This window comes from Scophthalmus maximus, chromosome 1 (genome assembly GCF_022379125.1).
Source record: "Scophthalmus maximus strain ysfricsl-2021 chromosome 1, ASM2237912v1, whole genome shotgun sequence".
NCBI lineage: Eukaryota > Metazoa > Chordata > Actinopteri > Pleuronectiformes > Scophthalmidae > Scophthalmus > Scophthalmus maximus.
The window spans coordinates 31,334,646-31,352,500 of NC_061515.1; the positions used below are offsets into that span (position 1 = coordinate 31,334,646).

At 48.2% G+C, this 17,855-nt stretch overlaps 3 protein-coding genes across 7 annotated transcripts; 2 read left to right on the plus strand and 1 right to left on the minus strand.

The window, feature by feature from the left end:
- Window positions 1–222: 222 nt before the first annotated feature.
- Window positions 223–9,981, plus strand: LOC118316737 (H(+)/Cl(-) exchange transporter 4). 2 transcript variants are annotated; one of them, XR_004795257.2, is made up of 13 exons: window positions 223–386; window positions 949–1,106; window positions 1,207–1,306; window positions 3,416–3,603; window positions 4,093–4,215; window positions 4,337–4,543; window positions 4,655–4,735; window positions 4,821–5,366; window positions 5,447–5,633; window positions 5,728–6,126; window positions 6,214–6,430; window positions 6,544–6,693; window positions 9,535–9,981. XR_004795257.2 is itself a non-coding variant. In XM_035644863.2 (12 exons), exons 1-12 carry the CDS (start codon window positions 371–373, stop codon window positions 6,632–6,634), a joined length of 2,313 nt encoding a protein of 770 aa, XP_035500756.1. In that variant the 5' UTR covers window positions 223–370; the 3' UTR covers window positions 6,635–8,674. The 2 variants fall into 2 exon arrangements, 1 of the variants encoding a protein (XP_035500756.1); XM_035644863.2 differs by lacking the exon at window positions 9,535–9,981 and having other exon boundaries at window positions 6,544–8,674.
- On the minus strand, window positions 8,670–14,128 carry LOC118316746 (high affinity cGMP-specific 3',5'-cyclic phosphodiesterase 9A-like). Of its 4 annotated transcripts, XM_035644923.2 has the most exons (14): window positions 13,904–14,128; window positions 13,174–13,323; window positions 13,044–13,083; window positions 12,862–12,964; window positions 12,559–12,701; window positions 12,262–12,321; window positions 11,999–12,176; window positions 11,347–11,469; window positions 11,154–11,246; window positions 10,590–10,657; window positions 10,389–10,491; window positions 10,166–10,270; window positions 9,544–9,690; window positions 8,968–9,188 (listed from the first exon to the last, which is right to left on the minus strand). In XM_035644923.2, the coding sequence occupies exons 1-14, from the start codon at window positions 14,025–14,027 to the stop codon at window positions 9,102–9,104; spliced, it is 1,524 nt and encodes a 507-aa protein (XP_035500816.1). In that variant the 5' UTR covers window positions 14,028–14,128; the 3' UTR covers window positions 8,968–9,101. The 4 variants fall into 4 exon arrangements, with proteins under 4 accessions (XP_035500788.1, XP_035500816.1, XP_035500806.1 ...); XM_035644895.2 differs by having other exon boundaries at window positions 8,670–9,188; window positions 10,166–10,491; XM_035644913.2 differs by lacking the exon at window positions 8,968–9,188 and having other exon boundaries at window positions 9,228–9,690.
- Window positions 14,129–14,405: 277 nt separating this feature from the next.
- On the plus strand, window positions 14,406–17,546 carry LOC118316854 (serine/threonine-protein kinase BUR1). Its single transcript, XM_047335321.1, is given in 8 exon segments — window positions 14,406–14,432; window positions 14,570–14,630; window positions 14,633–14,850; window positions 14,852–15,068; window positions 15,071–15,172; window positions 15,175–15,258; window positions 15,261–15,787; window positions 17,411–17,546. Coding segments are annotated over 7 exon segments (945 nt in total). The 3' UTR covers window positions 15,497–15,787; window positions 17,411–17,546.
- Window positions 17,547–17,855: the final 309 nt, after the last annotated feature.

Consider the following 17,855-nt stretch of genomic DNA (forward strand, 5'->3'; position numbering starts at 1 on the left):
GAGCAACAAGCTTTTACTTTTTAGGAGACGCTTTTTGTAGTTCATCTTCAGAAATGTGAAGTTTCACCACGCCTTCGCATGATGACGTAGTTGAGTGTCAGTGGAGTCGCATCGAGAACACGTCGTTATAATATAATATAATATAATATAATATCTTGATTTCACACTTATGACTCATCTTTGCAGTAGACGATCTCTGTCTTGGTTTTGCAACCATCGCGGGATTACGGACATATCGCGAGACTGTCGGTTTGAGACACGGTGATGTGACTTCGTCTCCTCGTCTCTAGATACCCGAACAACGTGTCATAACAATAAAACCAGTGATGTTCGACTTATTATAAGTTATCGATTTGACAGAAGCTGCAACATGGAGGCGGGAGAAGGTGAGGCACGACGTCATCAAGCTAACGTAGCTACAGGAGGTGATGCTAACGCTGCAGCTAGCTTAGATTGCTAACGTAAACATGTCAGTTTATTAATGTCAGATTTATTTTACCTGCTCGTTCTCTTCTGTTTCACTGAGTCAGCGTTGATTTGAATATCAATATGACTTGATGAATAGATGATAATCCATATGATCTGAGAGTTCTGCCTGAGTCGGTCGGAGAAATGATAATATTTCTATAGATCAGTTGTCATTGGTCTAATCATCAGAAATATCAGTTTCAATAATTGATCGATAGATATGAATGTTTGTAAATATGCAGAATCAGAAAAAAATGTTTTGCCCACATTTTTCTGAAAAATAGATATATATAATCATAAAATATATATATAATATACATTATAACATTTTCCACAATTATTTTTAGAATATATCAATAAAAATAAACTGCTTTATGGAATCACGTCAGATAAACATCATTGAGTGTGTATAAGAGTACGGGGTGGATGGGAAATGTAGTCTTCATGTGGTGAAAGGTTTGACCTGTGACCTTTCGTCAGGTGTCAGCGGGGCCACGCCCACAGAGGAGATGAACGGAGCAGGGGGGAATCTGATGGACTTCCTGGACGAGCCGTTTCCCGACGTGGCCACGTACGAAGACTTCCACACCATCGACTGGCTCCGGGAGAAATCCAGAGACACGGACCGACACCGCAAGGTCCCGCCCCCGGGTCCTCTGATTAATACTATAAAATAATATCAAATATCAATATCAAAACACGTTGGTCATATTGATCGTCCTTGTGTTTTGTCATCAGATCACCAGTAAGAGTAAAGAGTCCATGTGGGAGCTGATCAAGAGTCTGCTGGACGCCTGGTCGGGCTGGGTGGTGATGCTGCTCATCGGGCTGCTCTCAGGTCAGTTCTGATCACATGACTCCTCAAGGGTTCACCCCCCCCCTCCTGACCCCCGACCTCACAGCGTCTGAGGTCGTGACGGAAAGAAAGAGGTCACGAGTACAAGTGGACGAAATGAGCTACTTCACGTTCACACCAATGCAAAGAGAAATTTTATGACCTGATCAGATTAGGATAAGATAAGATCAGGTAAACCTTTATTCGTCCCACAATGGGGAAATTAGGGCATTACAGCAGCAAAGTGGACAGAAGAATATATCAAGAAATTTACAAAAAGGCTTACTATGTACAAAATATAACAAAAAATAACATTATATAAAAACAAAGGTATATAAATACTATATACAGAGCAGTAGTAATAGTTGCACATGGAGACACAGCAGCAGGAAGGAAGGACCTGCGATACCGCTCCTCAGCCGGTCGCTGAAGGAGCTTCTCAGTGCAGAGACAGTGTCCTGCATGGGATGGGAGTCATTGTCCATCACTGATGATAGCTTTGCTACCATCCTCCTCTCTCCCACCAACTGCACTGTGGCCAAGGGGCATCCTAGGACAGAGTCGGCCGTCATGATCAGTCTGTCTAATCTCCTGCTGTTGACCAAAGGACCTGAGTCTCCTGAGCAGGTACAGTCTGCTCTGGTCCTTCTTGTACAGTGCCATGGTGTTTTCTGTCCAGTCCAGTTTATTGTTCAGGAGAACACCCAGGCACTTATAAGAGTCCACTCTCTCTATGTCTTTTCCCTGGATGTTCACCAGTGTTGTGGGGGGGTGACTGCGTCTGTGGAAATCCACCACCAGCTCCTTGGTTTTACCCGCGTTGATCTGGAGGCAGTTTCACTGGCACCAGTCCACAAAGTCCTGAGTCAGTTCTCTGTACTCCCTGTCATCTTCATCTGTGATGAGGCCGGCGATGGCAGAGTCGTCAGAGAACTTCTGCAGATGGCAGGTGGCTGTGCTGTACATGAAGTCTGCAGTGTACAGGGTGAACAGGAAGGGAGCCAAGACTGTTCCTTGTGGCGCTTCTGTGCTGCAGACCACCGTGTCAGAGACACAGTCCCTTGTCCTCACATACTGGGGGCGGTTGGTGAGGTAGTCGATTATCCAGGATGTGAGGTAGTGATCCACTCCTGAGTGCTCCAGCTTGTCCCCCAGGAGTACGGCTGGATGGCGTTGAAGGCACTGGAGAAATCAAAGAACATGATTCCCACAGTGCTTCCAGGCTTCTCCAGGTGAGAAAGAGCTCTTTGGAGGAGGAAGATGATGGCGTCGTCTCCCCCGATGCCGGGCTGGTAGGCGAACTGCAGCGGGTCCATCGATGGTCTCACCAGGGGGCGGAGATGGACGAGCACCAGGCGCTCCAACGTCTTCATCAGGTGTGATGTAAGAACCACTGGCCTGTAGCTGTTGAGGTCCTCCGGGTGCGATACTTTCGGTACTGGCACCACGCAGGATTTGTTCCACAGCTGTGGAACTCTCCCCAGCTTCAGGCTCAGGTTGAAGACGCGCTCCACCATCCCGCACAGCTGGTCTGCACAGGACTTGAGGAGCTGAGAGCTGATACGGTCCAGTGTTTTATTGTCTCTGGTGTGGCAGTTGACATACTGACTGAATGCGGGCAGAGTGGAGGATGGCCAAGCGTGATTTAAATCTCCAGAGATAAGAAAGAGGGCCTGGGGTGCTGAGACTGAAGTCTGCTCACAACTGAGTGCTGCGTTGCCATTTACAGAGGGGGGAATATACCCCGCAATCACAATAACATGTGAGATCTCCCTGGGTAAATAGTAGGGCCTCATGCTAACGGCTAACAGTTCGATGTTACGTGCACAGACGGAGTAATGCGTGAAATTCGAGATGAAATATTGGAACTCACCGCGAAAGCCAATCGGTGTTGAGATCATCCTGACGCCGCTGACGTCTGATGATGATCCTGGGACTCTGGATTATAAATCTCATCAGACCCTGGAACGTCTCTGGATCGACAGCTTATTTAAAAAAGGTTTTTCATTATCGCAGAAATGTCTCATTGTCTTTTTCTTCCCAGAGGGATCAGACGTGTAAAATGTAGACCGAGCTCGAACCCACGACCTCTGACCTCTGACCCTGCTGCAGGTACGCTGGCCGGGGTCATCGACCTGGCGGTGGACTGGATGACGGACCTGAAGGAGGGCGTGTGCCTGACGGCGTTCTGGTACAGCCACGAGCAGTGCTGCTGGACGTCCAACGAGACCACGTTCGACGACCGCGACAAGTGTCCGCAGTGGCAGAAGTGGGCGGAGCTGATGACCGGCCACGCCGAGGTCAGAGGTCAAATAAAAAACCCAGAGCCACAAAACCGTTTGTTAAATTTTTCTCAGAGGAATTAGTTATTAAAGAAAAATATATTATTTCAGCTTTATTCTCTTTGTCCAGATTTTATTCTTATCGAAGTAAGATTATAATCACGTTACCGTGACAACGATAAGAGCAAGGATTGAGTCTCAAACCAGTTTGAACTTTACCACATTTATTTTCGGAATATTTTTATTCAAATAGTCCCAACAGAGTAAAGAGAATTCTTGATGATCTAAGTTAATAAAACAAATGAGTTATCATTCTATAACAGTTTTACAGTAGAAATTAAAATCAGAACTTCATGTTTGTAGGAAGTTAAATTAAATACAGAGTAAATGGTCTTTAATTTAATTAAAAGAAATAGAAAAAATATGTTTAAATATATTTAAAATATATTGATGTATTGATTGATTGATCTGCAGTAATATAATAATAATGTGACGTTCCTCCTCCAGGGGGCGGGAGCGTACCTGCTTAACTACTTCCTGTACGTCCTGTGGGCGCTCCTATTCTCCTTCCTCGCCGTGTCGCTGGTGCGAGTCTTCGCTCCGTATGCCTGCGGATCAGGAATCCCAGAGGTGAGTCGGCGTGTCTCACCTCACACTGACCCCCCTGTCTCAGCTCCGAGCATGTTGGTTCCTTCTGGGGACATTTAAACACGTCGCAGACGTATTAATGTGGATGTTTGTGTGCGTTAAGATCAAGACAATCCTCAGCGGCTTCATCATCCGTGGTTACCTGGGCAAGTGGACGCTGCTCATCAAGACAGTGACGCTGGTGCTCGCTGTGTCGTCGGGCCTCAGCCTCGGGAAGGAGGGGCCTCTGGTGCACGTGGCCTGTTGCTGTGGCAACCTCTTCTGCAGCCTCTTCTCCAAGTACAGCAAGAACGAGGGCAAGCGGCGAGAGGTGCGCCCGACATCGAACGGCGGCTCATACTTAATCAGTGGAGTTGTTATAGAGGTTTATCATCTTCACGTGTGTGTGTGTGTGTGTGTGTGTGTGTGTGTGTGTGTTCAGGTGCTGTCAGCCGCAGCAGCAGCCGGCGTGTCGGTGGCCTTCGGCGCTCCGATCGGAGGAGTTCTGTTCAGCCTGGAGGAGGTGCGTCCCAAGGCCTCGCAGTTGTGGTCACCGTGGTTACCTTGGTGAGCTCTCATACCCTTGCCTCTTCTTCTCTCTCCGGCAGGTCAGTTACTACTTCCCCCTGAAGACGCTGTGGCGTTCCTTCTTCGCCGCACTGGTCGCCGCCTTCACGCTGCGCTCAATCAACCCGTTCGGGAACAGCCGCCTGGTTCTGTTCTACGTGGAGTACCACACGCCGTGGTACATGGCCGAGCTGGTGCCCTTCATCCTGTTGGGTGTGTTCGGTGGCCTGTGGGGGACGCTCTTCATCCGGGCCAACATCGCCTGGTGCCGGCGCCGGAAGACCACGCAGCTGGGGAAGTACCCGGTGCTGGAGGTCATCGCCGTGACAGGCATCACCGCCGTGCTGGCGTTCCCCAACCCGTACACACGCCGCAGCACCAGCGAGCTCATCTCTGAGCTCTTCAACGACTGCGGTGCTCTGGAGTCGTCGCAGCTCTGCGACTACATCAACAACCCCAACATGAGTCGGCCCGTAGACGACATCCCGGACCGGCCGGCCGGGCCCGGCGTCTACAACGCCCTGTGGCAGCTCGCCCTCGCCCTTGTCTTCAAGATCGTCATCACCATCTTCACCTTCGGCATGAAGGTTGGAGCGAGGAGGAGGAAGATGTGCACACGTGAGAAATGATTTGTTCTGGTTCTGAAACGTTCCTGTCTCCTCCCCAGATCCCGTCCGGACTCTTCATCCCCAGCATGGCGGTCGGAGCAATTGCCGGGCGGATCGTCGGCATCGCCGTGGAGCAGATGGCGTACCACCACCACGACTGGATCATCTTCAAGAACTGGTGCCGCCCCGGCGCCGACTGCGTCACGCCAGGCCTGTACGCCATGGTGGGCGCCGCCGCCTGTCTGGGTGAGCAGACGACGAGACGCAGACAGAAGCAGCCAATCGTGACATTTGATTTATTGATAAAAATCGTATCTCTCTGTAATGGCGCCCCCCAAAGGCGGCGTGACCAGGATGACCGTGTCCCTGGTCGTCATCATGTTCGAGCTCACCGGCGGTCTGGAGTACATCGTCCCGCTCATGGCCGCCGCCGTGACCAGCAAGTGGGTCGCCGACGCCTTCGGGAAGGAGGGGATCTACGAGTCCCACATCCAGCTGAACGGTTACCCGTACCTGGACATCCGGGATGAGTTCACCCACCGCACGCTCGCCACCGACGTGATGCGGCCGCGCCGGAGCGATCCGCCGCTTGCCGTCCTCACGCAGGACTCCACCACGGTGGAGGACGTGGAGACTCTCATCAAAGACACGGACTACAACGGCTTCCCCGTGGTCGTGTCCCGCGAGTCAGAGCGGCTCATCGGCTTCGTGCAGCGCCGGGATCTCACGCTCGCCATAAGTAAGACGTCACGTGTCACCGACCGGTCGTTATCTTTAAAGTATTTTATTTTGAATGAAGTCGTGCGCTGACCTTCATCTTCTTCAGGAACCGCCCGTCAGAAGCAGGACGGCGTTGTCAGCAGCTCCGTGGTCTACTTCACCGAGGACTCGCCGCAGCTGCCGGCCAGCGACCCACAACCGCTGAAGCTGCGCCGCGTCCTCAACCTCAGCCCCTTCACCGTCACCGACCACACGCCCATGGAGACGGTGGTCGACATCTTCCGCAAGCTCGGACTGCGCCAGTGTCTGGTCACCAGGAGCGGGTGAGAGCGAGCGAAAAATAAAAATCGCATGTTTGTACAATGTGACACAAAGTGTTGAAGAACAAAAACAGGAAGTAAAATGTTCATGCTCCGCCCACTCTGTTTCTCCGCAGGCGTCTCCTGGGCATCATCACCAAGAAGGATGTCCTGCGTCACATGGCCCAGATGATGAACCAGGACCCCGAGTCCATCATGTTCAATTAGCTTCACTCCACAAGGCCCTGCCCGCATCACTCACGAGGCCCCGCCCACCTCCTCACAAGGCAAGTCCCGCAGCAGCTCGCTCAAATTCACTGCTCGCACATTTCAAACCCTCAGAAGAAAAGAGACTAGAAATTTACACTTCCTGTCCGTCTCACTTCCTGTCCCGTCCCGCCGCTGTCGTCTCTTTTATTTCATCTCGTTTGTTTTCGTGCTGCTCGTTGGAACAACCACATTAAAGGGAAACGCTTAGACTGACGTCACGTGTGGGCGGAGCTTCACGGACGCCGCTCCGCTCACACACAGGTCGTCACTGGGAATATTAAAATACTACGTTTGGAAGTTTGAATATTCAGGCGTCAAGTTTTCTGCCTGTGAACTTCCACACGTTTCCTGATTATTTCCAGGGTTTGAACAGGTTTATAGATTATTGATCAATCAAGATGTCAGCATGATGTCATCGCATCACATTCACGATTGCGAATATTTAACTGAAGGTTAGTGTGTTGTTGTCGGGCAGAAAACTCAGACATGAATAATGTAGAGTCTGTGACGGAGCTGCTCATGATCAATATGCCGGGAGATGATGGATTGTTAAAATCTGTGAAGAGTGCAGAATATTGTAGGAATGAAAAGGAACTCTTTACAAACACATGAGTTTGTTTCTGGATGAACACGGTTTTATTTCTGGACTGTTGCACTTTGTTTTTTATGTGTTGCTGCCATATTTATATTAATGATTCAATTCATGATTTATATTAATGATTCATATTATTCAGTTGAACTGTAAAACTCCTTGTGTCGTTTGTTTTTCACGTCTTCGATCATTTAATCTGTGACGTTGATGATCCTGATCGAGGCCCCGCCCCCGACACACCGATCGATCAGCTGTTTGTGATTCAGTCATCATGATCAGTTTAACTGTAGCAACACGCACCTGTGACCTCTGACCTCTGACCTCATGTTGTATGAACATTTACATGTTTTAATCAGATGATATTTTCAGTTGCAAGGCAGAAGTTTCCTCCGGTTGTGACAAAGTTTTTTCCAAAAGATTCCCTCAAAATCGACCGATCAGAAAAATAATCAATTGGAGAGAAAAAGTCCAGATTAATAATCCTGCTGCTGGATTATAGATTTATGATCACGATATAATCACACATCTGTAGAACGTTTTATTATTATTGATAATAATAATAATAATGATATTTTCAGTCAATTTCATCTTTTGAAAAAAGAGTTATGTGTTTTATCTCATATTTACAAAATCCTGAAAAATCGTGTGATTGTGCAGATGGATGGTGATCAGAACATCAGACGTGTTGATCCTATTCATGTACTTTTTATCATGATTATTGATCGATATCTGAAGGTTTTCACATGGTTATGAATACTAAATCTTCTCTCCAATAACAACGGTTCACAACAAACTCTGATCCAGTTTTCGTGTCGATCATCGCTTATATTTACTGACACGAATAAACGCGACCGAAGGACCTCCGCCCGCTCCGTGACGTCACCGGCTTCTATGACATCACGGAGCGTGAATATTTGAGCGAATGTAGCGAATTTCGCGTCTCTGCATTAATCTCAAAGCGCTGAAAATTCGTATGGCGCTTGTTTGTGAACAAAGCATCAAAGCTAAACTAAGGGAAACGCTCAGACGGCTGCTAACGAAGTTTCCTTAAGGAGAAAAAACGTTTCCTCCGCGACGCCTCACTTCTCGTCCCGTGTTTCTGTTGTCATGGTGACGTGACGTGGATTGCTCCGGCCTGCTTTGTCCCCAATTATCACCGTCTACAGATCAATGTTTAGTTTTGAACTGAAGAGAATGTACCGGACTAAACTACGTGTGTGTGTGTGTGTAAATATATTAAAGATGATTTGTGGTTATTGTTAATTTAATTTCGTCTGAAACACTAACGTCTATAATATTTATCAGAATTTGTGACTCTTCGTACGGGAAACAAACATTTGCACTTATTGTTTTTGTAAAGTGACGTGATGAAAAATAAAAAGCTGCCGGTTCTTCTGCACACACTCTTCACTTGTTTGTTTTTAATGTTCCATAAACAAAACAAAACTTTATTGATCCTCAACAGAATCAACACAAAATACTTCCTGTAGTATAACCCTAACCCTACATCTCTAAAGTAAAAAGTCATAACCACGAGTGTCAGATTTTAGTCTTAAAAGAATGAAATAATTTTGAACATATGAATATATTTAAAAAACACATGAAGTCAGAATGAGTCCAAATTTTGAGTTTGTTATTTACGTGAAACATCGAATTCTAAATATCGTCACATTCACAATAAAAGTACAATATTAGTCTGCACGTGGGAAGATAATCTTTCTCTACGTAAAAACATCAACTTACGAAAAGACCCAAAAGAAAAACTAACAAAATGGATATAAAGTAACGTCCTCCTCTTCCTGCTGTTCCTCCTCGTCTTCCTCGTCTTTGTCCTCACGGTTTCTCCGTCTCGTCTTGTCTGGCCTTCTCCATGTCGGAGTAATACTCCAACGCTCGTTGCACCGGCTCCAGAATATGTTTCTGCAGAACAGAAACACAGTTAATTATTATTATTATTATTATTATTATTATTATTATTATTATTATTATTATTATTATTATTATTATTATTATTATTATTAATAATAATAATAATAATGATGATAATAATAATAATAACCCCACCATAAAGTGTCCCCTGTTGGTTGCAATTTACAACTTTACTACCAGATGCCGCCAGAAAATTACTAAAATGACACACTGGGGATTCAAGTAAATATTGTAATGTGTGTGTTTGTGTTCAGAGAGACGATGACGTCTGAGCACTTGAACAGATATAAACTGAACTATGAACAGGATCAATAACTGAGGTGAAGGTGATTGACAGGCGGTTCACCTCCAGACCGGGGAAGAGCTTGGTGAGTTCGCTGAACAGCGGCAGCAGGACGAAGCGGATGAAGTTGGTCTGAGACGACGGTTTGGACACTTTGTCTCGGTCCATGAACGGACTCACAGGAAGTCCTTTGAGTTTCTCTGTGTCGCTCTGACAACCAGATCAAACACAAACACATCCATCAGCACATAATCCATAACTGAGAGCTTCGCGGATCAACTTCATTGTTTCAATGACAAAAGAAACGAATTTTACATTTAAAGTCTTTACAAATTAATAACCACTACAGTTTATTATTATGCAGGTTATTAAAAGTCCACTAGTTCTGTAACTAACAATTATTTTTAATTATTGATTAATCCGCAGACTCTTTCTAATTGATTGACTGGTTTGTTCATATCACATAGTCCAATACTTAAAAATATAAAGTTTGTAATCAAATTTGACAAATTTAGAAATCACATTTAAAATACTTTAATATTTTTTTTTTTTTTTTGCTGGATTAACCATCAAAATAATGTATTAAAGTTTTGTCTTCTGATTCTGTGATAATCGTCATGACGTTGGACGTGAGGTCTTTGACTTCCTGCCGCATCCAGTCACTTCCTGTGTGTTGATCAGGAACCTGGTTGAAGAACTCCTGCAGCAGACAGTCCAGCCACAGCTCGGCCACCGCCATCGGCCTCGCCTCGTTGGAGATGTCGCTCACCTTCACCATGATCTTCATCAGCTGAGAACCCGGGAGCACAAACACAAACACCGGTAAGAACGTTGTGTTCAAAGACTAAACTGTGGACCACATGAGGTCTTGTGTTTCTTGAGGAGCTTGAGGAGTTCTCTGTCGTTACCACTTCCTTGTGCTCCTTGTCGGCGAAGTCGAACACCGGCTGAATGTCTTTGAACTTGTTGAGGATTTCGTTGTGTCGCGCCATGTCGGTGGCCAGAATACATCTGAGACGCACGGAGAAAAGGAAAATCAAACCAGTGAGCGAGCGACGCAGCGTCGTCGTGGACGGAGACGTGAGTGACGCTGTGCGCCGACGTCTCACTTGATCATTCCTCCCCGGATGTGTTTGTACTGCTCCGTCGTCAGGTTCTTCAGGACGTTGCACTCCGGCTGCAGCGGGGGAAAGAATCGTCTTTTTGACGTGTTTCAAACTGTCACAGTATCAAAGAGGAGCAGCTGAGAGGCATGTCTGATCTTTAATGACAATGTATTTATTCATGTTACCTATCGGAAAGACTAATGGATGAAGCTGTGGTTCAGCCTGATTACTTGCGGTGTCCCACAGGGATCTATTCTTGGACCCATGTTGTTCCTGATCGACATTCACAGCTCGGTCATCGCAACCTTACTGCAACGTTATTTCTAAAGGCTAATAGTTATTGACGTAAAGTTTAACTGCCAAAACCAGAAGTTATCGTGAGTCTGATTCTTGTAAATAATTCTAATCATTTTTTTGTTGGTGATTTACTCGGTGAAAGATCTCGTTGGAGAATCATATCAATGGGGTTTACATCAGACATGTTCCTCTGTTGCTGTTTTTTGTCTTTAAATTGATTTTAAATTCGGCGGCTCATCAAAACCGTTCACGTCGTGGGGTTCTTCGTACCTTGGCCATGATCCCGAAGGCGACGGCACAGTGGTGGTTTTCCAGAGGTGAAATGTCGTTGTAGCGGAGAGCCAATGCGGTCTGAGCGTTGATCTTTGTGGAAGATTAAAAAACATACAAATCAATTTTTATCGTGATCGTGAGACGAGGCGAACGACGAGGAGGAGGACGACAGCGGAGGCGAGGCGGCGACCTGGTAGACGTTGTTGTAGCCGGGATGGTCGAGGTCGTGACACAGAGCCGAGGTCAACATGACGAACAGGTCGATTCTTGCCAGTTTGTTCCGGAGGTCCGTCAACCAGATGAGTCCGTACATCTGCACCAGGACATAAATGTAATAAATCATAATTCAACTTCTCCACAACAAAAAACATGGAATCACAGATCAGATGACAATAAATGAAAAGTCATGAAAGGAAGAACCACACCAACAATCCAACACAAAGCAATATGATGCTAAGAATTCATGTTCTATATATAATATATTCAACTCTGACCAATGTATTTACAGATAAGAGGATGTCATCCATCTATATGAACATCACCTGTGTGTGAGCAGATATTCAAGTGGAATATTTATGTATGTTTGACCTTGATTTTTTATCAAAAATTCATATATTGAATAACATGTACATATTTAAAACTCTAATTGAATTTCAAAACAGAGGAATTATTAAAACGACTTAGAACAAGTGAATTATTGATCTTTTATCATCAGGTTGATCGATTCACACTCGTCATCTTAATAAATGTCATAACAATTGCATCATTATCTTTTTTTCCCTTCTTCCACATCTCTAAGTGTCTTCAGATAAAAGACAGAGTGAGACGTCGTGTGTCCGTACCATCTGCGTGACGCAGAAGCAGTGCTGGAAGTTGTGGAAGGGAATGTTGTTGTAGTGGCAGAAGACCTCGAACAGGAAGTTCTGGAGGACGTCCGGCTGGATCTGGAACGCCGTCAGGAAGTCCAGGTCCGTGTACATCACCTGGAGCAGCACCAGCATCTCCGCCTCCTCCCACTGCCTGGAGGTGACCACAGGTCACAGGTGCGTGTGTGTGTGTGTGTGTGTGTGTGTGTGTGTGTGTGCGTGCGTGCGTGTGTCCTCACCAGTTGTCGAAAATGGGAGTTTTCAGATGTTCCCTCACTTCCTCCGTCACCTGCAGTGAACTAACACATGAGTCCCGTTGTTACTGTGACGTCAGACAGGTTCTCTGGATAAACTAAAAGAATATTCATCTTTCATTCCAGGGAGTAATCTTCCCTCATATTATTGTCACTTGGGAAATATGGTCCGGGACAAAAAAGAGTGGAATCCTCCTTTAATAGCTCATCCGTGTGACTTTATCATGTTAGTTAAGATGAAATATTTGTATATATTAAATATGTTTCAGGCTGGAATGTTACCTCATGTTGAGGAACTTCCCGCGGACTTGTTGTCGTTCCTTCTGCACGCTCAGCTGAGGCGTCTTGACCTCCGGGGCGACCTCGGCGAGCTGCTGGTCGCCGTCGTCCTTGAACAGACCGATCCAGCTCAGGTGCTCGACGCTCTGACGGGGCAGAAACAACTTGACACGCTCAGGTTAAAGCGGAAGAGCCGGAGGTGAGTCCGACTCAGAACGGACTGAATGGTCTAAACATAATAAGTGTTGCAGCTCCGTGAACCTGACGCTTCAGTCAGGTTTCTCCTGCAGCTCCACAGGAACAAACCTCCAGCTTCCTCTTGAACGCCTCCACGTGGCTCTTCAGCTCCCTCATGATGTCGGGAGTCTCCCCGGCGTCCTGCAGGACTCTGCTCTCGAGGCGCCGCAGCCTGGAGGTGGAGGCGGGAGGCGACAGTCAGTCCTTCAGCCCCTGACGCTGCTTGACGGGAGCGTCCAGGACCCACTCACCTGTGCTCCATGTGGTCCAGCTCCCGAGGCTTCGCCACACCTGCACACAGTTCGCATTGTGAGAACGTGAGCTCTGCTCGTCGCCGTGAGCTGAATGAATGAAATATTTGGGAGGGTTCGGGCGTCTCACTCTGCAGGTCGGACGCCACCACCTCCAGCCGGTAGTACGACTCCTTGCTGTTGGCCTCCAGCCGGGGGGAGATGTTCACCACCACGCCGGCTGTGTTGTACATCTTCAGGATGTGGTGAGGCCCCGCCTCCGCCGCCGCCCGAAACAGACCTGTGAGACAGACGGTTCACGACGATGAGACAGATTCTCAAACTGTAAAGTGACGTGACTACTTGTTACTCATTCGTGAGATAGATAGAGCAAATACTGGCTGCAGGAATATGCATAAAAGCTCAAACCAACCAACTATGTAAACCCACCCTGACCTTGTCCGGGTCATTTATTCTTCTCAGGATTGAAAGACCTATTAATCGGATGGATCTCATCGATCACAGGAGAACCCCTCCACGATCATCAGGACGTTACATGTATTTGTAAGTTCAAGTCAAAGCGTCTGAGCTTGTGTCTGTTGAACTTAAAGGTGGAGGAGCCTCACACAAGTAGTCACAGGGTTTATTCACCAGCGTGTCCAGACGAGCGGTGTCGGGACGACCTGAGGACCTGTCACAGACACATGGAGGTCAGGTCCTCACAGAGACGCTGCTCCGACCTTCAGCGACACAAACCACCTCACACTTTTAATCCACTTCCTTTTCTCACTCATTCCTCTGAGACTGAACCAAACATCTGCGTCACAGTTTCATGTCTCTACATCAGCATCATCAGAACTCAGGCCCAGTCGACCTCTTACCTTTCACGTCTGCAGCCGAGCAGTCGGCTCTGAACTCCGCCTGCTCCAGTCGCCCGTTCACCATGAAATGGATGATTTTTGTGGTCATCCTGGAGCCAGGTGGGACGCGACCCGCTCCAGACATGGAAGTGACACCTCTTACACTGCGATGAGGAAAGGGGGCACCTGCCGCTGACAGAGAGCCCACCCCCCCATCAGCCAACCACAGACGGACCACCCATCGGGGGCAGGGGGTTCTCTCGATACCTGGAATAATTATATACCAGAAAAGAAATTTGTACCAGAAACCCTTTTTATTTACAGTGTTTGTCTACAACTCATTGTTCAGTGAGTCAAGATGACACATTAAAACTGTATAAACCTCAGAAGATTGACTTAAATCACACAAAAGTGAGAAACAAGCAAATGTTCAAATGCCATTTTATTGCATAAAAACTATTTATTCATACAAATTACAGACAATTAAAATCTGGTTCCAACAACAATACGGATTTCAGGGCATATGTCTGATGAACAGATGAAAACAGATGTAAGAGGACGACATCGCATAAAAGCAAGTCTGTAAAAAAGGATTTTTAAAAGTCACTTAAAAGAATTCACAGACTCTGTCTCATCTCCTCAGGGAGGCTGGTCCATTCTGGACCCACCTGAGCATCTGGACCTGAGGATCTAGACCCGCCTCAGGATCTGGACCCACCTGAGGATCTAGACCCGCCTCAGGATCTGGACCTGAGGATCTGGACCCACCTGAGGATCTAGACCCGCCTCAGGATCTGGACCCACCTGAGGATCTGGACCCACCTGAGGATCTAGACCCGCCTCAGGATCTGGACCCACCTGAGGATCTGGACCCACCTGAGGATCTAGACCCGCCTGAGGATCTGGACCCACCTGAGGATCTAGACCCGCCTCAGGATCTGGACCCACCTGAGGATCTGGACCTGAGGATCTGAACCTGAGGATCTGAACCAGCCTCAGGATCTAGACCCGCCTCAGGATCTGGACCCACCTGAGGATCTAGACCCGCCTCAGGATCTGAACCAGCCTCAGGATCTAGACCCGCCTCAGGATCTGAACCAGCCTCAGGATCTAGACCCGCCTCAGGATCTGGACCCACCTGAGGATCTAGACCCGCCTGAGGATCTGGACCCACCTGAGGATCTGGACCTGAGGATCTGAACCCGCCTCAGGATCTAGACCCGCCTCAGGATCTGGACCCGCCTCAGGATCTGGACCCGCCTGAGGATCTGGACCAACCTGAGTATCTGGACCTGAGGATTTAGACCCGCCTCAGGATCTGGACCCACCTGAGGATCTAGACCCGCTTCAGGATCTGGACCAACCTGAGTATCTGGACCTGAGGATTTAGACCCGCCTCAGGATCTGGACCCACCTGAGGATCTAGACCCGCCTCAGGATCTGGACCCACCTGAGGATCTAGACCCGCCTCAGGATCTGGACCCGCCTGAGGATCTGGACCTGAGGATCTAGACCTGAGGATCTGAACCTGAGGATCTGAACCCGCCTCAGGATCTAGACCCGCCTCAGGATCTGGACCCACCTGAGGATCTGAATCAACCTGTGGTTGTATGAACCCGTCTGTTAAAACCAGAGAGCAGCCCAGCTGCTGAGTTCCGGACCAGATGGAGGCGGGGCCACACCAGAGAGGAGGGACAGAACTTCTCCTCTCACCTGGTTGACACAGATACAGTAATCCAGGTGTAATCCCCCTCCCTGGAAGCGTCAGTAACTGGATTAAAGGGGTGACAAGCAGAGAGGAAACCACGGGAACAAGACGGACCGGGACCAGTGGTGGACGAGTGGACGAGCTGGAGGTCGGATTCTGTGATTTGTATGGATCGGTTGGGAGCAGAGAGATCGACGGTCAGATTTGTGGATGTTGCTCAGATAATCTTCCTCCATCTGTTCCTCCGTCTCTCAGACTGTGACTCAGTCTGGGCTCTACAGAACCTGCATTAACCTCCTGGAGCTGTAATTCATCCTGGTTGTGAATGAAACTTAATTGTCTGTAAAATAGTTTTCTTTGAATTGGGCCTTGTGGTGTGATGTGAGCCTGAAGTATAGATTAGCCTGATTATAATCTCAGCCTAGCTTCTAACATAGCTTAGCAGTATTTTTGGCCTCAGTTTGTATTTAGCATGGATAATCTGCTCCGGCAGTAATTCAGCCTGGTGGTGACTCAGCGTGTTGTAATATCGCTCTGTCTTTATATTTAGCCTATGGCAGGAATCTAGTCTGGTAATACATTTGCCACGATCAGATCTATCTCGGCGGTAATTGAGAATAGCTGTTTGTAAATGAGTCTGGTTCTAATCCAGTTCATTTAGCCTTTAGCTGTGACATTAGCTTGGCTGACACTTTGCTAAGCTATGACAAATATATAGATCCTCCCAATGGATCCAGACAGAGAAGAAGCTGAGGTGTTTTCAGACACAGACGACCCAACGCCTCCGAGACCAGTGGAGGAAGAGGAGGAGGAGGAGAAGGAGGACGAAGAAGAAGATGCGAGGATCTTCAATGCCTGGATGCAGCAGTACAGAGGTGGGAAACAGACGGAGAGAATCAGAGAAGAGAAGGAGACGGATGAGGAGGAGGAGGAGGCAGAGGGAGGAGGAAGTGAAAGTAGGAGCAGTTTCGAGCCACAGGTCCGGATGAGGGTGGACCGCCGCTCGTCGCTGCCGTGTCCGGTAAGAGCATCAGACGTAACGAAAGACGTGAGGCATCAACATGTGGTCTCTTCAGATACAGTGAAGGTCTACAAGTCAAAACTGGGGTTTGGACCTGATGGTGACTTGAACAGAAGTTGTTGTCAAGTGAGGGCCAGATGGAGCATGAACCAAACGGCAAAGCTCTGGACATGCTGGTGGTCCGACGTCCAACCCCTCATCGACGGTCGCCACATTTGGGTAATGAACCAAAAGAATGTGGTGAATTCTGGCGATGCAACACGTGGTGATGAGTTTCTGTCGCAGGGGGTTTGGTCTCACCCCCAGAGATAGGTGGAGGAACTCAGGTATCCAGAAGGAGCTCGCAGTACAACCAATCGGTGCAGGTGTAGGGAGACGAGCTCTCAGTCAGACCACACCCCCTGCTCTTACGTGCAGTGGTCATGTCGTCCATCTTTAATCTCAGTCTGTGCAGGACTCACTTCTACCTGACCACCCTCAGGTGACCAGTCACATGAACATCTTGACTTTCTCTTCTGTCCCTCGAGCTGCTTCACGACACACAAGTTGAGTTCAGGACCAACATCAGACCAGTAGAACCAGTTCCCCTCAGTTTACTTACTGAGGAGAACTGGTCGTGTCTTCAGGGGCCTCACGCCTCCGGGGCAGAGACGCCTTGGACAACAGCCTCCATTGTCAACTGTCTCTGACAGTGCAAGCTCTCTCCGGAACCACGTCCTGCCCCTTTAAGTGGGTCAGTGGATGTGGGGGAGGAGCCACTGATATCTCTCTCTCTCTTTCTCTCCCTCTCTGTGTCCAGGATACTCTCTCGGCCATGCAGCTGTCCCGCCTCCACTCGTCCACTCGGGCGCCGGTGACGGCCCGGGTGCTGCTGCGTCGCTCCTCCTCCCGCCGCCTGCTGCCCTCCTCGCAGCAGGAGGCCGCCGCCCCCTCACTGGAGCGGAGACCCTCCCTCATACCCACGATCCCCGAGGCCGTGGCGCCCGAGAGGAGGGGCCAGTTCAGGAGACGCAACGTCATGTCGCTGGTGGGTGAGGGGGCCGAGGTCAAAGGTCATTGCTGGGTTTGTGACTTTACTGAATGTGTGTGTGTGTGTGTGTTGCAGAGCGACGCAGACAGTGTGTGTCTGATCTGTCATAACGACTTACATCGAGGGAACGGCGGAACCAGAGAGCTGCAGTGTACACACACCTTCCACAGAGAGGTAACACACATACACACATACACACACACACACACACACA

Excerpts from the sequence above, each read along its gene's own strand:
- LOC118316737 (XM_035644863.2), top strand. Across the intron at positions 4,736-4,820 it reads TTCTGTTCAGCCTGGAGGAG|GTCAGTTACTACTTCCCCCT; the intron begins GTGCGTCCCAAG and ends TCTCTCCGGCAG. Across the intron at positions 6,127-6,213 it reads GGATCTCACGCTCGCCATAA|GAACCGCCCGTCAGAAGCAG; the intron begins GTAAGACGTCAC and ends CATCTTCTTCAG.
- LOC118316746 (XM_035644895.2), bottom strand. The coding sequence starts at position 14,027 with ATGTCTGGAGCGGGTCGCGTCCCACCTGGCTCCAGGATGACCACAAAA. Across the intron at positions 13,084-13,173 it reads GGTGGCGTCCGACCTGCAGA|GTGTGGCGAAGCCTCGGGAG; the intron begins GTGAGACGCCCG and ends AACTGTGTGCAG. Across the intron at positions 12,177-12,261 it reads ACTCCCATTTTCGACAACTG|GCAGTGGGAGGAGGCGGAGA; the intron begins GTGAGGACACAC and ends GGTCACCTCCAG.